This window comes from Zootermopsis nevadensis, unplaced genomic scaffold, assembly GCF_977971745.1.
Source record: "Zootermopsis nevadensis isolate Lab colony 2312 unplaced genomic scaffold, Znev_1.0 Znev_ptg000004l, whole genome shotgun sequence".
Taxonomy (NCBI): Eukaryota; Metazoa; Arthropoda; class Insecta; order Blattodea; family Termopsidae; genus Zootermopsis; species Zootermopsis nevadensis.
Window position 1 is genome coordinate 7,701,860 of NW_028259136.1, and position 20,636 is coordinate 7,722,495.

Below are 20,636 nucleotides of genomic sequence, written 5' to 3' on the forward strand. Positions count from 1 at the left end.
CCGCAAGCAGAACAAAAGAAATTTGCTGATAAAAATTTTTAGCAAAATAATTGCACTATCAAATAGTCAGTTTCTTTCTCCACGTCTTGTATAATTTCGAATGTATTACATTTATTTCGAAAATTCGTTCGTGAAGAACAACTTAATTACATTAAAAATAGTACTGAGTTACGTTCACGTGACTTATTGTTGGTGTGATGACTGTCTTCTGGATTGTAGTGTCGTGTAGTCTGGTGTTGGTTTACCTACGTTTCAGAAGTACCTGCTGCCTCCATTATCAGGCCGATAAACTTCTACCAGACTACACATTGCTCAAACCCATATGACAGCCGGCTTCATTCTTGCTGCAGCGAGAACCTAAAAATTTTACTCATTGTTGGTGGTCCAGTCCTTTTTTTTTTTTCATAATCGACATGTTTGAATAAAATTCTTTCAGAAATTAAGAAAGTTTTTTGGTGGTTTTTGATTTCTTCTTGAGAATGTTTTCAATGAGTTCTGATAACGTGTCTTCCACAATGGTTTTTTCTATTCATAGTCGATATACAAGTCTGTATGATGCTGTTCCGTTGATTATGGACTTCCTGTGGTACCATCAGTCACCCATTCCCCTAACAGTAACTTTTTTTTTTTAACTTAGACTGAGGGCAACAATGAAAGACCTCATTACTGTCAACTGGGATGCTGCACCATGTAGTCTGGTAGAGACTGACGGACGTTTCAGAGATGCTTACTGTCTGCATCACGCTTTGATTAAAACCACCCGCGAATGATGATATCATGTGGGAGGAAGTTGAATGCCTCTTGTGTTGAGGAGGTTCAGAGTAGGAGAATTTGATATGTTTTCAAAGTATCAGTTACAAAACAAAATGGCAATGCCTTGAATATATATGATTTTACTTTCCTAAAGCTAAGAGAGTTACTGACACCAAATGCAACATAAATTACAATTTTATTACCACAATGTGGGAATCATCCAACAATTTCCCTGCTTGTAATACAAGAGTGATTTGCTTTGTGGCTCTGATTTTTCTTGTTAAGAGAGTAGTAAGATGAAGATTGTCTCAAGGACAATTCACTTAACTTTGCTAGTTAAAGTTTATTGCTCTCTTCCTGCAGGCTTAGCCCATTTTGCAATTGGTCTCCCAGTGGAACAGTACTCTTTGTTGTACTTAATTCCTGCTATTTCATTAGTGTAAGTGTTGTCCCTGAAGCGGTAATACTACATAACATTTTTTCTTCACACTCAGTATCAGTATTCATTGGTCCTTTCTGTTTAATTGGGTCAAGGTAAGTGTTATACAGAGTGGCTAACAGTCCACATAAAAATTCTCATTTTGGAGTAAAGTTTTTAAACACATACACACCTAGTAACAAATAAATGCCAATAAGAGTACATAGTACTATAAATTACGTAGGTTTACCAGTAATTCAATGTGCTTGAGAAGGTACCAGAAGTTACTAAAACTTTAAATCATAAGTTTGATGAAGAACACTTTGTACTTCCTCCACTGTGAAATCTCTGATTTTTTGCAGTCATAATTAATACCCAAGTAATATTTTTATTATAAGTCCTGGAAACAGCACAGGTTTCAGAGGGAATGCATCGTCACATATTTTTGTTCTTGTGTGACATGCCATTTTGTTTTTCAGAAAATGTTATTAATTTTCATGATTACGTTACAAACGAATGTTTTAGATTCACATCTTAATCCTTTCGAAACCTAAATGGACTGTGTCGCTAGTGAAGGGACTGAATACGTATTACTGAATGTCATAGTGCACCAATTTACATTTCTGCTTTGTTTTCAGGAGTACCCTGATATGAATCTAGACCCAAAGATGGGTTTAGTTTTTCCCAAGCTTTATCTCGACAAAGTGTTATGCCTTAAAATTGACCACAATCACTTTTACATTTTTCCTAATCAATGCTGTATAAGCAGTAGTTGATAAATTGTAATTAAATAAACCAAGAAACAAACATTAAAACTGTTCAGTTGTTGTGCATATACTTTAAGTAACCTGCGACTAATATTGCAAATAAACAATTTGCTTTTTTCTGTGGAACAGGCTGGTATAAATCATTGTTTTTGTTTTACAGTGCCTGTCTAAATTTCTGATTAATTAGTTTGTGCAAATGAAGAAACCGACTGAAACTTTTCTCTGGAATTCAATATAAAACTTTAGCTTTTTGGAATGAGCTTATTCCCAAAACCAATAATTTTACATTGAAATTATGTCCAATTCTTTCTGTGAGAATAACTACAAATGTTACTCTAGCGTTTAAAAAGGTTCCTATTAACACTTAATATGTAAGTGCAATCTATTCCAGTTTCCATTCCATTGTGATAATTATGTTTATATAAAGGAAATCACTTTCTTAGAATAAGTTTAAAAACCTATGTTGACTACACTCGTGTTTTAACTAAACTATTATTTTCCTCAGATGGCATCACTGGTAAAAACTCATGCAACGGTGAGATCAGCGACTCCTGTGTTCTTACTGCTTCTCTCTATGCTGCAATACCACTGTGGGATGCCGCAGGAAAAGAATCATGTCACCGATGAGGTTAGACACCATGAATGTCAAATACTGAAGCTATTATTCAGAGTTCCTGCGTGTAAAACCTGGCTGTAACTCAAACTTAGCTTTGGGTTTGGTGATAACACCCGATAAGTTACTGCAAATGGACAAGTGAAATTTGTGTTGTGGCTTGTTATAAAAGCATGAAATGTGCTGCTTAATGTTATGTTTTAATACTCATTCTTCTTTTCAGAATTGTGCAGCATATTTGAACACTACAGAACAGGTTTATAGGCTATTTGAAGCTGCCACATACAGCAATATGAGCGTAGCCAGTTGTCTAGTGAACTCCGGGGTGAATCCTTCTGCATCTGTGGCTGGAGGGTTCACACCCATACAGGCAGCTGCTGTCCACGGTGACATTGATATGTGTCGGTTTCTTATCAACGCAGGCGCAAATGTGAACACGCACGATTCACTTACAGGACTGTCTCCTCTACTTGCTGCTGCTGGTAAAAACTATTTGGACATAGCGACATTACTCTTGGACTCTGGAGCTAATGTGAATACAAAAAACAAATTCAACAAAACTCCACTACACATAGCTGCACAGAAAGGCCACCTGGAGATATGCCAATTACTACTTGAAAGAGGAGCAGAAGTAAATATTCGTGACAGAGATCTGAATACAGCGTTACATATAGCAGTCCTTCGCAGTCACTTGCCAGTGGTGCAGCTTTTGCTGCAGCAAGGAGGTGACTTATCTGCTAAGAATATTTTTGGACAAACACCCCGTGCTGCAGCATCTAGAAACCAAGACATTGCTAACTGGCTAGACAGTCAGAAGTAATTGAGTTTTTAAGTCTAAAAATAATTTACTGCGCTTTAAATTGTATTATTTAAAGGTGTTTTAAAATATGAGATCCCTTAAAAAAGAGGTGTTTACAGAATTCTAGTGAGAAAAATTGGAAAATTGTCCACTTGGTTTTGTAAATGTTACATTTTCAGGTGTATATGTGTGTCAAAATATTCAGCTTGATTTTGTATTTCAGTTATAATTAAATGTAAGATAGTTGTCTTAGATTTTAAATATGTAAACGTTTGCAGTTAGTACTTGTTTAGAGACACATACGAAACACAACTCTTGTAAACAATAACAATAATAGTTTATCAAATTTTTGTTACATAGCTGTTATGTATGACAGTATTTCTGTGATGTTATGAAATATTTATACAGAGACATTTTTTAAGAAGAGGTAAGAGGGAGTTATTTTACTTGGAATGAAGCAGCTGATGTGTGTTACTTTGGCAAAGCAAAATAAGATTTTTCTCTTAGCCTCCACATCCAGATTGGCTGTGGAGTTTACTCAGCCTCCTATCCAGTGGGTACTGGGGCCCTTTCCCTAGGAGTAAAGTGACCAGGACATGAAGCTGCTTCTCTCCTAAAATGTAAAGGCAAGTCAAAGTTGTCCCTGGTATTAAGCACAGTACCATAAAGTCTGATGGGGCATGAAGGTGTAGGATGTTCAAATCAAGGTAGATGAGATGGATGAGGCATGTAGCAAGCATAAGGGATGGGGGCTGTGTAAAAAAAAATTTGGTCCGAAAACCAGAAGGTACAAGATAAATTTAAAGACACAGGCACTGAATGCAGATATTAAAATGGAGCTCAAGGAAATGGGTGGAATGGCATGACTTGAATTCTTGTGGCTTGGGACAGGGATCATTGTGAATGTGGTATTGAACCTTTGGGTTCTGTGAAATGTGGTGAATCACTCAAGTAGAGTAATAAGTCAATGTCTGAAGGAGGACTCTGCTCTGTTTATTTAATTTTTGGTTTTGTAAAGGTTGTGTAATTCATTTGATTTACACAGCAGCAATCAGCTTATGAAGAAGGTCTTGTTTTCTGCATGTAAGTATCTGTGCTATGCTTTTTCATTCTTATAAACATTACTTTGATTGCTGTATTTGTAACTGTATAAAGTTTACAGACGTTTTTGAGGCGCTTACTGCCTCTATCACTGGGCAATGATCATTATGATCACCCTGATCATTCATGCGTTAATGGTGGTACGTGAATCCAAATATAAGTGTGTGAACCTCTTGATTCTCAATAATCCTTTTTCTCATTTGCGAATAAAGCATTGTATTTCGGTTTAACACTAATTGCCCTGGATTACCAAATTTTAATGTTCTTTCTGTAATATTTTTCTTCAGATACATCACTACATAGTTTCTAGGAAATTAGATTTTTTTTTACTGTGGTACAAAAGACGAGAATCCCGATCCATTTATGTCATCATTCAAAGGTTGGTGTTTCTATGGATATCCTGTTCCGGTTAATGGTGTAATTGTGTTCGTAGCGTGTCTTTCGTTAATTTTTTTACGTAATATGGGTGATTTCAGTGACGATATTTTTAGTGTTTTCGATGAGAATGCTGAGGAACCAACACCGATAACAAAATTTGACGAGAAACCATTCATTAAAGAAGTTACACTTCAACCAGAAGCGAAGTAAGAATATGATCGTTTTAGGTTATGTTACTTTAAGATTGCTATGCTACGGCCCTTAAGACAACTTATCTCAACATGACATGCATCAGCAGACTACACATAAAAATTAAGAAAACTTGCTAATTTTTATCACTCTTCGGAAACTAATAACGTTGCTAGAAGTTAATACCATTAACATTTAAAAAATTATTATAATTGAAAAGGGGGTCACAGTATAAGGCAAGGTTTAAGAATTTGTTGTATTCCTTCCACATTATTGGCATTGGTGGGGCTCATTAGGTCTTATCGGTAATAAGAGTCAGAATATATTTAAGTAGACAACTGTAGTTTTCAACTGTACAAATAATGTGGCCTTAATTTCAGCATTAAGTAATATAAATCAGTAGTGATCCATCACAAGGCACATTAGGTCTGAAGTAGCATGTTATATTTCCCGAAAATTTATTACCATACATCACTGTATGGTACAATTGCAAATGGCACTAGTGTAATTCCTTGTCTCACAAATTTGCTCCTCTGCCATGTAGGAAATTGATAAGTATAATTGTAGTGTATTCCCCAGTGGCATAACTTCCATATAAAATTTCAGTTAAAACTGCCCATTGTTTTTTTAGTTGAATCATGCAGACAGACAGGTATGACCAACCCTATATGCATACATTTTATACAAATTGTGCAATGAAAGCTTAAGAAGAACCACATGTTTTGAGTATCTTAGTATTATTTTTCTCTTCTCCAGTACTTGGTTCTGTGGGTAACAATTTACAAATGTATTAATATTTTTGTCATATTTCTGCTTCTTTCGACAACAGAAGTGAAGCATGTAATATTAGTGCGGTGGCAAAACGTGGTCATGAAGATGATGGTGAGGAGCTTGCAGGGAAGAAGCCAAAGACAGAATCCATCTTGGATGATATTAAGTGAGTAACACAAAGTTTATCTATGTAATAAATCTTGATATATTTTGTCTTTTATTAGAACAAACCTCTACACAGCAATCATTTCTCTTTTTTTGCTGTCATTTATTTTTCCCATTTGAGATTAAGTTTTCCTAAGTTTCTTCTCTCCGTTATTTATTCCGAGGAGAAGTGTAAAATGAGACATAGTACTTTCAATAGAAAATTAGTCTGTAACCAAGATCTGGCTGATGGTACTTGATCACATTTTAGAATGCCTCTTTGTTTGTGCACTAAACACTGATATTTCAAGGTCAAATCTTGTCTGTTTTTACTAATTAGTTGGCATCTTTGATTAACGTTTTCCTTGTGTTGCCTTTTCTGCAGTATTGATGAAATTATGCCGCGAATCAAGGTTCATACAGTGGACACACTGGAAGCATGCACACACGAAGTTGCTGTTCCTCCTGAAGTGGAGTATGTCCCCTTAAAACAGATAGCAGGCAACCCTGCCAAGGAGTATAAGTTTATTCTGGATCCATTCCAGAAGGAAGCCATCTTGTGCATTGACAATAACCAGTCAGTTCTTGTGTCTGCTCATACCTCTGCAGGGAAAACTGTTGTGGCAGAGTAAGTTCAGTTTACAACACTGCTTCAGAAATTATATAAATTAATTGGTTGTTTTTGAAAGGAAGTAACTACACTTTTTATAATTTTGAGATAAGTGGGGAAATCTATACTGCCTTCAGAACCTCATATTTGATGTTAGTTGTTATTTAAATGTATATAAAGTGAGGTGCCACAAAAGATAGGCTCACTCGTGATATTGAAGTAATGTTTCTTTATTTCACTGTAACAGCTATTGAAAGACATGCTTCATTGGAGTACATTTACTTCAGGATTTTTTTTTGTGATTTTGTTTTGTCATTTCATATTTGTTTCTTGCAGATAAAATCTACCATTTTAAAACTAATTACTTCATAGATATTGCTAAGTATTGTTGTATACTATCTTTCCTTTTAATTCCTTAAATATGCAACACTTCCATAAATACTTACAATAAATTTTATTGGTCTTAATGATATATTTATTTTATGCTACATACAAATGAGCTGTGTATGAGAAAAATTATAGGAAAGTTTGATGTGTTTTATTGGACTGGTGCAAATAAAAAGGAAATTTACTTGAAAACCTTAGTACAATTGTCAAACACAAAATTTTATCCATGTCTGTTGAGTGGTTATGATGATAAACCATGCAGCCAAGCACTTGCTTACAATGCACTGATGCATAGAATACTTAAACAGTGACAAAAGTGCATTTTATAATAGGTTGTGTAACTTTCAGGTACAGCATAGCAACGTCATTTCGTGACAAGCAGCGAGTTATCTACACAACACCAATCAAGGCTCTTAGTAATCAGAAGTACAGAGAGTTCTATGAGGAGTTCAAAGATGTTGGGCTTATCACTGGTGATGTCACAATCAACCCCACAGCAACATGTCTTATCATGACAACAGAAGTAAGAGACTCAAATGGTCTTGGTTTCTATCTGCCTTATATTCTGTTAGTTTGGGTTTAAATTCCCAGGAGATCCCTAGACTTGAAGGCTTGAATCTGCATACTTCTCTTATTTCCTTTTGGTGGGTCATACAAGTGAGATTTATTGTTGTCATTGACGGCGGCATTGTTTTAATAAATGGCGCTATTAGGACCTTATACTGTAGAGTATGAAATGAGAGGTTGTTAGTAAATAATGAACTGGTAAGGATGTGGAGGGAGGTGTTGGAATTAATGTTGTTTTATTTCTGTAGATTCTGCGGAGCATGCTGTATCGAGGATCAGAAGTAATGCGTGAGGTGGGCTGGGTGGTTTTTGACGAGATCCACTACATGAGAGACAAAGAACGAGGTGTTGTATGGGAGGAGACTATTATCCTCCTGCCAGACAATGTGCACTATGTCTTTCTGTCAGCCACAATCCCTAATGCACGCCAATTTGCTGAATGGGTGACACACCTTCATCACCAGCCGTGTCATGTCGTCTATACAGACTACAGACCCGTACCACTTCAGCACTACATTTTCCCAGCTGGAGGAGAGGGCATTCATCTTGTTGTGGACGAAAATGTAAGTGTTCTGTAACTCAATATGTTTCTTTGAAATTTTGGTATCTATATGTAAGTCTACATGATGGTACAACCCAGAAGACCAACATTGTCATGGGTTTGATTCTCAGCGTGGAAGTTCATGATGCTTTTTCACCTTCTTTTTTCTGTTTTATCCCTTCATCAGACGCATGTTGGGATAGTACATTAAAATGTGTCTGTACTCCAATATATTTCACGCTTTTGTATCCAACCTTTTAATCTTTGTGTGTTTAATGTAGTATTATTAACAATAACAACAATAATAGAATGAATAATTCTGAGTAATAGCACGTCATTTACATAATTTGCTAGGTATGTAATTAATGTGTGCTGTATGGAGGAAGTGTTGAGCCTTTGTGTGTTTGTTTGTAAGTGAAGTGGCCAGCTTAAAAAATTGGTCGTCACTTGTAAGCTATTGCATGTTGCCAGAATTCTAATGTAACTCACCAGATATGTTTTTCAGGGCACATTCAAAGAAGACAACTTCAACACGGCTATGGCAGTGCTGCAGAATGCCGGCGATGCTGCTAAGGGCGATCAGAGGGGTCGGCGAGGGGGTAATCGGGGAGGCGGTGATACAAACATCTTCAAAATTGTGAAAATGATAATGGAACGACAGTTTGCTCCCGTTATCATCTTCAGTTTTAGCAAAAAGGACTGTGAAATTTATGCCATGCAGATGGCAAAACTTGACTTCAATACAGGTTTGTATATTTCAGTTTGCAAAGAGTGGGCATTGGTGGATTGATTGGTTGTGAGTCATTTTTGACAAAATTGTGACTCTGGGGCCCACCGAACTCCTGTCCGTTGAGTGGCATTGGATTCCTTTCCCTGGTACTGAAGAATGGTCACACTGTGATGCTGACAACCCACCTCCATGTAGTACCATGGTCAAGAATTAATAGCTTTTATACCACCTCTCCCCCAAAGCACCTTCATGGTGTGTAGAGGGGTAGCTTTACTTTACTCATGTGGATTGATGTTTAATGCCGCCATCATCATAGCTCCACACAGACATGAGATGGTTTTTCAATACGTTGTTGTATTTCACTTGAAAATTTTGTTTGAGAGGAGAGTTTCATTGCTTCTCTGTACAGATTATTTTTTGTTTTTGTTGCTATTATAGTTATTACGCTATATTTCTATGTTCATTTCAGTGGAAGAGAAGAAGTTGGTAGATGAAGTGTTTCATAATGCTATGGATGTTCTGTCTGAGGAGGACCGCCAGCTACCACAAGTTGAGAATGTTCTGCCCCTCCTTAGGAGAGGGATTGGAATTCATCATGGAGGTTTGCTGCCAATCTTGAAGGAGACAATTGAGATTCTGTTTGCAGAAGGTCTGATCAAAGCGTTGTTTGCAACAGAAACATTTGCCATGGGCCTTAACATGCCTGCCCGCACAGTTCTGTTCACCAGTCCTCGCAAATTTGATGGCAAGGAGTCGAGATGGGTGCGTTAACACCAGTATTCAACTTAGGGACCGAGATTAGTTGTTAATAACTTTGCCCGGCGTTACACATGTATCATTTTGGCAAACTTAGTACATTGCGTCTTTGTGTCCTATACAGGTTTCTGATGTCACAACATTGTCTTCAGATGCGTATGTTTATTTAATTTTTTAAATAATTGTCAGCATTATGCATTCTTGATTTTAAAAGATGACATTATCTAAACACCATGAAATCTAAGTAGTTGCAGTATATCGTGTCTAGATGGAATTGAATGCTAAGGTTAAGAATGTATGGAATTATACCTCCACTCCCATACTCCTTCATGGCATGTGCTGAATTAAGCATAGGGGTACATCGTCAGGGCATGATGCTTAATTAAACAAAGGTACAATTTTACAAGTAACACAGTTACAAGATGGAGGCATATAAATTGATGATGATGATTATCTTAAATTGGTGTATGTGATGAAGTTGAGAAACTATTTTTAACAGTGCTTCCCATCTGAATGAAAATAACTTACAATTATGACAGTTATTACAATACTGGTAATTATGTAGCCAGTGCAAGTAATATTGGTATTAAGATTTCTGTCTTCTGGGTTGTTGCCCTGTGTAGTCTAGTCGATGTTTACCAACGTTTCAGAGGTCATACTGCCTCCCGTCATCAGGGCGATTCACATTCATCTCTGAGAAAGGTACAAGAACTTCAGAAACTGATCTGCATTTCCTTAGAATATATACAGCAAATGCCTTCTGTTATCCAGAATGAGAACTGAATGTAATACCAGATGTTATTATAGGTTACTTCAGGTGAGTACATCCAGATGTCAGGTCGAGCAGGTCGTCGTGGACTAGATGAGAAGGGTATCGTCATCCTGATGATAGATGAGAAGGTGAGTCCAGTAGTGGGTCGTAACATCGTGCAGGGCCTTGCCGATCCCATCAACTCTGCTTTCCACCTGACGTACAACATGGTTCTGAACCTGCTCCGTGTGGAAGAGATCAACCCAGAGTACATGCTGGAGCGCAGCTTCTTTCAGTTCCAGAACAACGCGGCAATCCCAGAACTGTATGAGAGTGAGTACCATGTGGAATGTGAGTGACAGTGCTCATAGCTTTTCATATGTGTGAGAGAGTGAGTGAGAAAGATTTGGATTATGAGTCTCATGTGCATGAGTGAGAATTATGTCGATTGCAACTTACTTGTATGAGTTGACGTCACAGATTATAAGTCATGTACGTCGTTTCCAGTACCACTTGTTTCGTATCTTATCTGAGGCCAGTTTCATTTATTCTCGTCCTTTACAGAAGTGAAGACTAGTCAGAAAGCATTGGACCAGTTGCATGTTCCACAGGAGAATCAAATTGCTTCATATTGCAACATCAGGCAAGAGTTGAAGACGCTTAGCAGCCAGTTCCAGTCCTACCTCACTAAGCCCCAGTACATTATTCCCTTCCTGCAGCCTGGAAGGTTGGTGAAGGTATGTCAGTGTATCAACTCGTTAAAAACTAAAGATGGCCGTCTTCACACTCGCCGCCATGAAAACCTCAAATCCTATGTTGTTAAAAACTGTTTTTAGTTCTGAAGAATCCTCTGTCATAGCTGAGCGGTCACTTGTTAGCTGATTGTTTGATGAGTGGTCTCCTGTCTTTGTATATCCTGTCTCGACAAAGTTTTCTATGATTTTTCTTAGTGATTACATGGAAGATCTTAAAGAAGTGGGGTAGAAGGACCTGACTCAGGATAGTGACTGATTGCAGGGAAATTTCTTTACACTCCATTTAGTTATTATTCTCCCAATTGGATCTAAGTTTCCCAAAGTTGTCATGTTGTTTGATGTTTTCTGACATTTCTGTGCAATTCTCATTTCTGTTGTATATGCTTCATGCGCTGGACATGTCAATTCCATGATTTAGCAACCCTAGTCATGATGGGTGAGGATTAGAAATTTTGAAGCTGCTCATGATTTTTTTCTCCTGTTGTTCTCTCTTCAGTCCAAGTATTCTCCTCACCCTTTATGTTCTTACCTTAGAGTGATAAATTAACTTTTGAATCAGTACATGACACAAAAAATTAATTGCATTTGCAGGTAAAATGTGAAGAAGATGAATTTGACTGGGGCATCATCATCAACTTCAAAAAGCAGTCGGAGAACGTTGGAAATAAGAAGAAAGAAACCCCAATGAAAGCAGCTAACATTGTAGTGGATATCCTGCTTCATATATCTCCTGAAAGCAGCGCCCAGCATCCCCGTCCATGTCCCGCGGGCGTGCAGGGTGACATGGAGGTGATACCAGTATTAAACACGCTCATCACACATCTCAGCTCACTCAGAATATATTATCCCAAAGATTTGCGGCCACCAGACAGTCGCAAGTCAGTCCTCAAAACTATAGCAGTGAGTTACTCTATTTGATGATCTTTATTCATATTACATTTTTGCTGCTGCCTGGGGCATCCTCTCGTCTTTGTATATCTGAACGCGTCAGGCAGTAGTTTTACGATTATATTGTAATGTTCTTCAAAGGAATTGTCAAAAATGGCATAATTTGCATGTGCATCAACTGATGAATGGTGATTTATATTCTGTGTCAACAGCATACATACGCATCATCAGTAAATGAGGGTTTAGAATAAATACTATGTTGTTGCGTAAAATACAAAATTATTTTTCAGTCTTGCAGTCAGTAAGATTTAACTAAAGTTCTTTTTCAGTCTTAAGATTGCATTATGTCTTATGTTATATAAAAATTGCCCCCAAATATCAGTATATAATTTAGTTAAAATTAAAAATATTGATTTAATGAATATGAAAATGTAGACACTTATTCTTCAGGTACCTGAAGATGTACTCATTCGTTGTTTGAGTGTGCGTGTGCTGTGTGGGTGCCTTGGTTGAAGCTAGTCTTTGTCTTGTTTATTGCAGGAAGTAAAGAAACGATTTCCAAGTGGAATTCCACTGCTAAATCCTGTAACAGATATGAAGATTAAGGACACAGTTTTTAAGGACACTGTCAAGCGCATAGAATCCTACGAGGAGCGCTTGTATGCCCATCCCATGCATAAGGATGCAGATCTGGACCGCTTGTATACTCTGTATTTGAGAAAACAGGAGGTAAGCTCCTTATTTTGCTTAGTGTTTTATTCCTGTAGTTTATTTCCCTCTCTTTTTTCCACATTTCTTTGTCTTCTTCCTCTTCGTTTATTTCATCATCATCTCTTGCTGTCCTTATACGCTAGTCGTCCTGGTTTGAATGTGATGATGGTGTCTCCACTGCAAAAGTTTGCACAATTACAATTTTGCTGACGACAGGGACCTGAAATGTAGCGCACACCCCACCCTCTTCCTTATGGCATGGCGTTAATACCGCATTTCGTAAGGAGCTGGTCAGCTAGTCTGCATCATGTTTGATGGCCGCTCGTGACTTGTTTTCAGTTTTGCACTGCTGTTTGTTGTTTCCTCTCCAGATCTCACAAGAGCTGAAAATAACAAAACAGGAATTGAAGAAAGCAAAGTCGTTGCTGCAGATGGATGAACTTAAAAGTATGAAAAGAGTTCTCAGGAGATTAGGTTACTGCACAGCTTCCGACGTTATTGAGATCAAGGGTCGAGTTGCTTGTGAACTCAGCAGGTATGGCCAACTTCATGGTACAGAGCTTCATTACCGTGTTCACAAAGTCCATCATTGTACCTTATCCAGTTCACTTCACACCGAATACCTATAAGACTTATTTACCTAGGTCTTGCAAATTGACTTCCCTGTGAGTTTTCTTGTTAAAATTTTACGCGTGTTTCTTCTTTTACCTGTGTGCAGCATATGTATCACAGAACATACCCTCCTTATTTGATTATTATCCTAATAATATTTGAAGCACCTTGTATGTTACACGCTCCGTACTTCATTCTTAGAAAGAAACTAAGAAAAATTTATTGGAGGGCAGTCGATTTAAGTATTATTTAATGTGGTTGGTATAAATGTGATTAATAATTAATTACATGAAAATAAAACTTTGTGAAATATTAAATACATTTTCAAAATGAGGAAAATGTCTACAGATAATTGATATTATAACTAGGCTAGCGAAGTTTTTATCATTATTTACTACAAACACATTTTGTAGTAATCAAAGACATTAGAAGTTTTTGTAATTTAAGGGCACAATATTTTGTATGAAGGTAGGCAAATCTCCTCTTCCCTTTTGCACAATGGCTTCTGATATTGTAATGTTCAGACCTGTAAAGTATAATCCTTGAGAAGCGTGAAACATTCTGTCCAGACAGTGAGTCTTCTTAATGCTTACGTGTTTGGTTTCCTCAGCGCTGATGAATTGCTAATGACGGAGATGATATTCAATGGAATGTTTAACAACCTGACTGTGCCGCAATGTGTGGCGCTACTGAGCTGTTTTGTCTGTGACGAGAAGAGTAACGAGTCACAGAAGACGGGAGAAGAATTGTCTGGCCCACTGCGACAAATGCAGGTCAGCGAATGTTTGTGTACGGTACTAGCGCAGATTATTTATAGATTTCTGGAAAAGTGGGATATGTACTTCCGTGAACTTAATAAAGGAAAATTCGAGTGGGGAAATATTTTCCACTGATTACAGCAGAGTATGATAAGTAAATTGTTAGATGGATTTTGAATTTGTGGAGGACGGTTAAATTAAAAATATCCATCGAAAAGTCGCGTTGTGGTTAAAATAACAGCTTTTAGGTTTCAAACATGCCTTTCTATGTTCTTTGAAGAGTAATGTATTTTTTTTTCTGGGTTGTTTCCATTTTCATGGATTTATGTTCCTGTACCCCATAACTGTCAATGTTCCATTAAATTATAAATTCTGTGTAATTGTGTTTTTGGTCTCCTCTCTCCATATTTTTCAATCATTGCATTGTGTCAACTGTAAGGTTAATAATTTGATATTTAGTCTGCACAATTGTGACTGTTACTCAGTTTTTATTTATTAGTGTATATCATGTAGACTGCGCACCGAATACTGCATTCTAATGATTTTAGCCTCCACAACGAACTGCTCGAAAATGGCAGTATTCATCCCACCCACACCTTGAGGTGTAAGCTTGTCAGAGTGGACGTAATAATACCCAGTGCTGCCAATAGCTTTATTTATTTGATGGCGGTGATTATTGTACGATGATGTACTTACAGGATATGGCACGGAGGATTGCTCGAGTGAGTGTAGAGGCAAAACTGGATGTAAATGAAGACCTCTATGTAGATCAGTTCAAACCGTTCCTCATGGACGTTGTACATGCTTGGTGCAAAGGAGCTTCTTTCCTCCAGTTGTGCAAGATGACTGACATCTTTGAAGGTAATGAATATTTCTGTTCGCTGTCATGTTTATTCTGGCTCTTATGCCCACTTGTTATCCCTCCCAGTGCGTACCAGAGACTCTTCCCCCAATGTATAAAACTGGGTCACTCATTTCCTTTTAATTTTGAGGTTAAGAATGAGTGGAGCTTTACCTCCGCTCTCTTTATTCGTCTTTACAGCACGATGCCTAGGCAGGGGGACAGTTTTATTTCACCTTTAGTGTACCTTTTCAGTGGTGCTAGTTTTTTATTTCTGTGCCTGTTTTTGGTACCCCAAAGATATTGTTCCGTGTTTAGGTAGCATCATCCGTTGCATGCGCAGACTGGAGGAGGTTCTGCGACAGATGTGCCAAGCCGCGAAGAGCATTGGCAACACAGACTTGGAGAACAAGTTCAGTGAGGGCATTAAGGTGATCAAGAGGGACATTGTGTTTGCTGCCAGCTTGTATCTGTGATGTTTCGACATCTTAGTCCGTTCTCCTGTTGTGGTCGTTCATATTTTCTTTAATTCCTCTGGGAATGTTGCGAATATAGATGTAATAATCTTAACTTGAAAAATTGAAAAGCTGAAGTGATGTGAAATGAAAAAATAAAAATTCAGTGTGATATTTTCCAAGAAAGTAGGCATTGTGTGTGATAAATACAGAAACAGCTTGTTAAGTGGGAGGCGGCTTTAAATGAGGGACATTTTAATACAGATCTTGCAAATTTAAAATGTTCTTTATATTTCGTAAGAAAATAAATGATGGATTTGGTAAGTAATCTTTAAATTGACATTGTATTTGTTTACTTTGACATTTGTTAAAATAATTACTAAGTTGATACGTTCAGCAGTCGAACACTCGCGTTTATTTGTGGCTGTTGACGATGGTTTTAATACGATGCCTTTCCAGTTACGGCCCAGATGCATTTCAGTTTTAACGAAGCTTGTGATATTATTTTTATGTTACAGGGTTGTTTCACGGTACCAAGATTAATGTGTCTGGTGGTCATTTGGCCTGCAGATATTTCACAAATTGTGATGTGCTTTGTATGTTTTCATTACAGCTATTAACCAGTCAATATTTTAATCTACTGGCTAACAAGTAAATTAATTGGCTATTATAATTAAAAGTAGTAAATAATTAAAAATTTAAAGCTATAAAATAATTTATTGAGAGTGGTTTTTTGTTTGGCCAGTACACAGGTAGACAAAAGTACTGATGCTAAAATATGACTTGACGTTACATATCTGAAGCTATAATAAATGACTAATGTAATAGCACACGCCACGCGCGTAATACTTCAACCGTTACTTGTCTTTATTTGCATCTTTACTCTCGGTGGACAGACGGGCAGTTGACTGAAGACGCGTGTTTGTGACAAATTTGGAGGTGCTGCCGCCGTCAGACAAATACACAAGTAAGTTAGACCATTTGCATCTTTCCTGCCTATGGTACGCTTCTGCGCAGGGTGGAAGCATGACGGACCTATGGAAATATTTATAATGAACAGTGGCATACGAGGTCTTGGGAATGAAGATTAGAAAATGGGATCTAGCGTTGGCTGTAAAAGAACTCTGACGTGTGTGTTTATAGTTGTCTGATTTCAGCTCCATGTCATAGCTTTTGACGGCCGCCCACCGGTATCGTGTTTTACGTCCTCCTGTCCGTGTGCTAGTAACACTCCGTTAACTCACATAGAGGACGTGGAGGTAAAACGCTTCTTATTCATAGCTTTGGTGCATCTTGGAGGCGATAGGTCAGCTGAGGCTTCAGAGACTTAACCAGGAGGAGCCCCCATGTCGCATAGGATGAGGTCTGGGTGGTCTGCGTGTCATGAAGAGGGGATTTAGGAACGAAACCCACCTATAGCCAGTCGGAGCTCTCGTGACTCATCTTTTAATCATATTGTGGAGTAAAATGTGTTTTGCTTGTTTGTATTTTTGCAGCCTTCAGAGAAGGATTTCTAATACAAATGTTAGGATTTGGAAGGAACGTTTGTTGCTCTGTGATCCTACGTCTTTGTGTCGTGTATTTGATCTGAAGGATTCATTTGTGTAAATATTGAAGACTTGTTTGAATAAAAGTTGCATAAACTTCAAGCTTTATTTATTTGTATATTAATTTATGGTTGTTTTAACAACTCCATCAGACTGTATAATGTCAAATTATGGATGATTAATGAATTTGAAGGGTTATGTTATGTTTCATTTTATGCTTTTTGAGAATATGTTGTTGATTGAATTAAAATGTTTCAGAGAACGTGTATGGATGGACGTAGCTAGAAAGAAACCTGAAAGTGAATTGCAGTAGCTTGTGCTTGTCAAAACATTCGCACTTAACTTGCGATGAACCCTACAGCTGCAGATACGAGCCAATTGGAAGTCATTCTCATTATCCACTTGTTCGCTAATTGGTATGTCATCTCGGCTGTCACTGTCCTGATAAATGTTATGCAGCCAGCAGGCGCCCCAGTAACTGTGGTACAGTGTTCTTCACGAATACTATGCGTCACTCTAACAAAGCCACAATTATGTGATATCTGTGCTCCCGTCTTCTCTAAAAAGTGCGGTAAAGACTTTGGAATGTTACAGGAACATCAGTTGGCTTGAGTTTACCCAGCAACCGAGTAAAGGCTTTTAGACACTCGATAAATATCTGTAGCTAGTGCTGACTGACGAATTCTGCTAAAAGTGAAAGTGTAATAGAGAGGTCATGATTATCTTCCTTTCTGGATGTTTAATCTTCAGAATTGTTTGATTCACTTTGATCAAATTTTGCATTATTTCTCTAAATGAGAATATTTAACTTTGGGTCATGTATTCATTGAACCAAACTTATACAGTAAGCTAGTGGAGATGTCATTAAGATTTGCGACTTTTATTGGGTGCACAGTTTTTGACTGCCCAAACACTGGGATAATGGGTTCGATTCCCATTCGAGGTATGGAAATGACTGGGTGGAGAATTTTTGTGTCATTCACAAAGGTCAAATGCTGGCAGACGTGCCAGAATTGTTACGCAATGCGTTTGTTTCCTAACTTGTTTTCTGTTGTGCTGTACTGTGTTGGTGGTGGCTTCGCGATGTGCCGATCCCGTACCAAATACATAAAAATATAAGTTCAGAAGTTGTTTCTGAATTGGAACCGATCAAAAGCTGAAAAAAGGATAAATTAGTGTCAGGAGTAGTGTAAATATGGAAGGACGCATTTTGAAAACCTGTTTATCTGCTCCAAACTGAAGAAAATATTTCCACCCTCGTTGCATTTCAGGTTCCAGGACGTAATACATTTTCGCTACCTGATAGTGACGTGTGTCTATTGAGCGACAATGCTGTCACCCCTGTAAACCCCCCCCCCCCCCCCCAATCTTTCTACGCCCCGTGACCAACACGCTGCTTATTATCGGCTTTCGGTACGAACTCCATTCCATTGAAGAAGTGCGTAAATGCACAGTTATACACGGGGTTATTCATTGGTATTGAGCAAGGTTGCCCCCAGGAGGTTAGCTTCGCGCTCCGGCTGTTTTATTTTGTTCTGGTTTTGAGCTTGGGTGATTCTCAGAGTCAGTGGTGAAAAGAGTCCTTCCCGGGAATCGAACCCAATGTATCGCTGAGAAAATGTATTTTATTTTATGGCAATATTATTGTTCTAGGTTGTTACGTCGTGCACACTCTTAGGTGCATACCACCATTACGGAGAAACATACTGTGTCCATCTTCAGGGCGATACTGGGAAATGGAGATTCTAAAAAGGGTCAGAGGAAGGGCAGGCTAGGGGGAATGGGTCATTGTGTTGCGCACTGCAAATTGACATGTCTCTCATATACAACCCACTACGTTTAGATTGATGGCTTTATTACAGTTTCAAGTTTTAATGTAGCAAGTAATAATAATTTCAGATTTTACGCCGTTAGGTCGGTCATATTGGTAGTGCTGGAAAAGATGGCGTGTCGATAGAGCGCGGTTTTCAGGTTTCGTGTGCAAAAATATGTTTTCTGACAGTTCTCTTACGGATTTACACTCGCAGTTTACGAACATAGGCGGCCAAAGATTTGTTATCAGTTTATTGAAGCGGATATCCGGTGAAGACTTCGGAAGTAAGTCGTAATTAATTCTAATTAATCTTTACCCTTGTTTCTTGTACTTTGTAGATCATGGTTTGGAAAACGATGCAGCCAACCTTGGGTTGACATTCCAGTTTCGTGTGCGAAATCTGTACACAAACCTAATAGCACAGAGTATTTTGCCTTGGTCAGAAACAAGACTGTGGGTATTAAGATATGTTTATTTTTTAAAAGCTGCTCATGGGAAGACTAGTTGTGTATGTAACAAACATTTCTTCATACTCCAGACATTATAGAAAGCATTGGGTCATACATCCAGAGACCAGTACTAATGTGTTAAACCGATTTATATTGGTAGAATGTCATTTTAGGCCACACAATGGACTTTTCCAATATGTTGGTATAATGAATCATTGTTACAAATATTTGGAGAATCAATATACAGGGTGTGCACATTAAATGTGTATCATTTTACTGTAACATTACTCCTGAACCGTAAGGCAGAGGAATGTAAATTAAACGCGTTTGGATAGGTTATATTTTAAAGTTTATAATTCTTGCCACATTAGTTTCTAAATCTTTCCACCTAAACCACAGTTGTTGAAATGGCTTCTGGAATTGAAGAATTTAAATGTTTGCTGTGGATTCACAAATCTAGGTCTGCAGTTCAGTTCGAAGGGGATCCAATACTTTGTTTGGAAGGGTATCTTCAACACATGTGTCGATTTGCAAATAGTAAAAATAGTTTGAGCAGACTGGCTGCATTTTAAAGGAGAAAGCCCCCTGGAGTGAAATTAAATACAAGTATGACATCTACCGGATTAGTTACGGTGCCATCATTGAACAATTGTAAAGTGTAGGTCACAAAAGTTGATCATTTGTAACGTCATGTTTTTATTTCATTGTCTTAGTTCATAAACATCGTCATAGTAAAATTGTATGCCCTGTAGACGTAGAAAGACGGACATACGGAAAATAAAGTACAGCCTGTTCTTTGTTGCGCATAATAAGAATGCAAACTGCACTCCCCCTGTGCTGTGCAGTGCAGGAGTTGCGATTTGATAGAGACTTAAGCCCATCTTTCTGCCACACACTGCCAACTTAGGGGAACTTAAATATAATATGAATGAGTGTTAATAGAAGCAGCTACATAGTGCAGAAAGTTTGAACTCCCAGACCACTCATATAATTTTCCTCTGTGACGTTAGAGGACAGTAACAACAATTACAATTAACCAGTGGATGGGGACTCGTTTTCCGTATGCGTAAACCCCCGCCCGGAACTGGTGTATAAAGACCGGAGTGCAAAGTAGGGGCGTATAGGGAACACTAGGTGATGTTGGTTTTATATGTTTATTACGAGCTTCGAGCGAAGGGAACTGTTTAAAATGTGGAAAGGGAATTAGGTTCTTCTGTGTAACCCTTTTAAGCACGAAGCTCGTCAAAATAACATTTATTAATTCAGTCCGTACCGCGAAGAAAACACAACGCTTCACCATTACAAAGATCAACTTGTTAACGCTGTTTAAGGAAACAATTGCTGTTATTAAAGCGGGTGGTACCAAAATAAAATGGCGATTGTTGAACGTACTGAGCGAGATGGCTGAAGCGATAAAGGTTCAGCTTTGTATTCTGCAGGTGCTCGTTTCGAATCTCAACCGGGATTTCGACCATCCTGAATCGAGATATTAATGATTATACTCAGGCCTTCCAGTCTAATTATGAGATGGC

The 20,636-nt window shown here is 38.0% G+C and overlaps 3 protein-coding genes across 10 annotated transcripts in view; all 3 read left to right on the forward strand.

The window, feature by feature from the left end:
- The first annotated feature begins 41 nt into the window (after positions 1-41).
- Positions 42-4,681, forward strand: LOC110826487 (uncharacterized). 8 transcript variants are annotated; one of them, XM_022057189.2, is made up of 4 exons: positions 43-821; positions 1,117-1,192; positions 2,444-2,566; positions 2,775-4,681. In XM_022057189.2, exons 3-4 carry the CDS (start codon positions 2,444-2,446, stop codon positions 3,369-3,371), a joined length of 720 nt encoding a protein of 239 aa, XP_021912881.1. In that variant the 5' UTR covers positions 43-821; positions 1,117-1,192; the 3' UTR covers positions 3,372-4,681. The 8 variants fall into 8 exon arrangements, with proteins under 8 accessions (XP_021912877.1, XP_087199190.1, XP_021912881.1 ...); XM_087343062.1 differs by having other exon boundaries at positions 43-258; XM_022057188.2 differs by having other exon boundaries at positions 45-821; positions 1,117-1,287.
- Positions 4,682-4,825: 144 nt separating this feature from the next.
- Positions 4,826-16,944, forward strand: Mtr4 (exosome RNA helicase Mtr4). Its single transcript, XM_022057171.2, has 15 exons — positions 4,826-5,035; positions 5,848-5,955; positions 6,319-6,561; positions 7,279-7,453; positions 7,746-8,060; positions 8,544-8,784; positions 9,238-9,530; positions 10,332-10,608; positions 10,840-11,012; positions 11,622-11,930; positions 12,459-12,647; positions 13,001-13,164; positions 13,852-14,014; positions 14,698-14,860; positions 15,159-16,944. Exons 1-15 carry the CDS (start codon positions 4,914-4,916, stop codon positions 15,314-15,316), a joined length of 3,093 nt encoding a protein of 1,030 aa, XP_021912863.1. The 5' UTR covers positions 4,826-4,913; the 3' UTR covers positions 15,317-16,944.
- A 1,803-nt stretch (positions 16,945-18,747) lies between these two features.
- The window catches only part of stol (voltage-dependent calcium channel subunit stolid), a 72,141-nt gene continuing 70,252 nt past the window's right edge, over positions 18,748-20,636 (forward strand). The window contains exon 1 of the mRNA XM_022057135.2: positions 18,748-18,939. The gene's annotated coding sequence lies outside the window, so the exon portion shown is untranslated. The remainder of the gene's footprint in view (positions 18,940-20,636) is intronic.

What these genes read in the sequence shown, in the direction of transcription:
- LOC110826487 (XM_022057185.2), top strand. Translation starts at nt 795, where the DNA reads ATGCCTCTTGTGTTGAGGAGGTTCAGA. An exon ending in TTGTGTTGAGGAGGTTCAGA is followed by an intron (nt 822 to 2,443) that starts GTAGGAGAATTT and finishes TATTTTCCTCAG; the next exon opens with ATGGCATCACTGGTAAAAAC. An exon ending in AGAATCATGTCACCGATGAG is followed by an intron (nt 2,567 to 2,774) that starts GTTAGACACCAT and finishes TCTTCTTTTCAG; the next exon opens with AATTGTGCAGCATATTTGAA.
- Mtr4 (XM_022057171.2), top strand. Translation starts at nt 4,914, where the DNA reads ATGGGTGATTTCAGTGACGATATTTTTAGTGTTTTCGATGAGAATGCT. An exon ending in CAGTCCTCAAAACTATAGCA is followed by an intron (nt 11,931 to 12,458) that starts GTGAGTTACTCT and finishes TGTTTATTGCAG; the next exon opens with GAAGTAAAGAAACGATTTCC. An exon ending in TGTATTTGAGAAAACAGGAG is followed by an intron (nt 12,648 to 13,000) that starts GTAAGCTCCTTA and finishes TTTCCTCTCCAG; the next exon opens with ATCTCACAAGAGCTGAAAAT.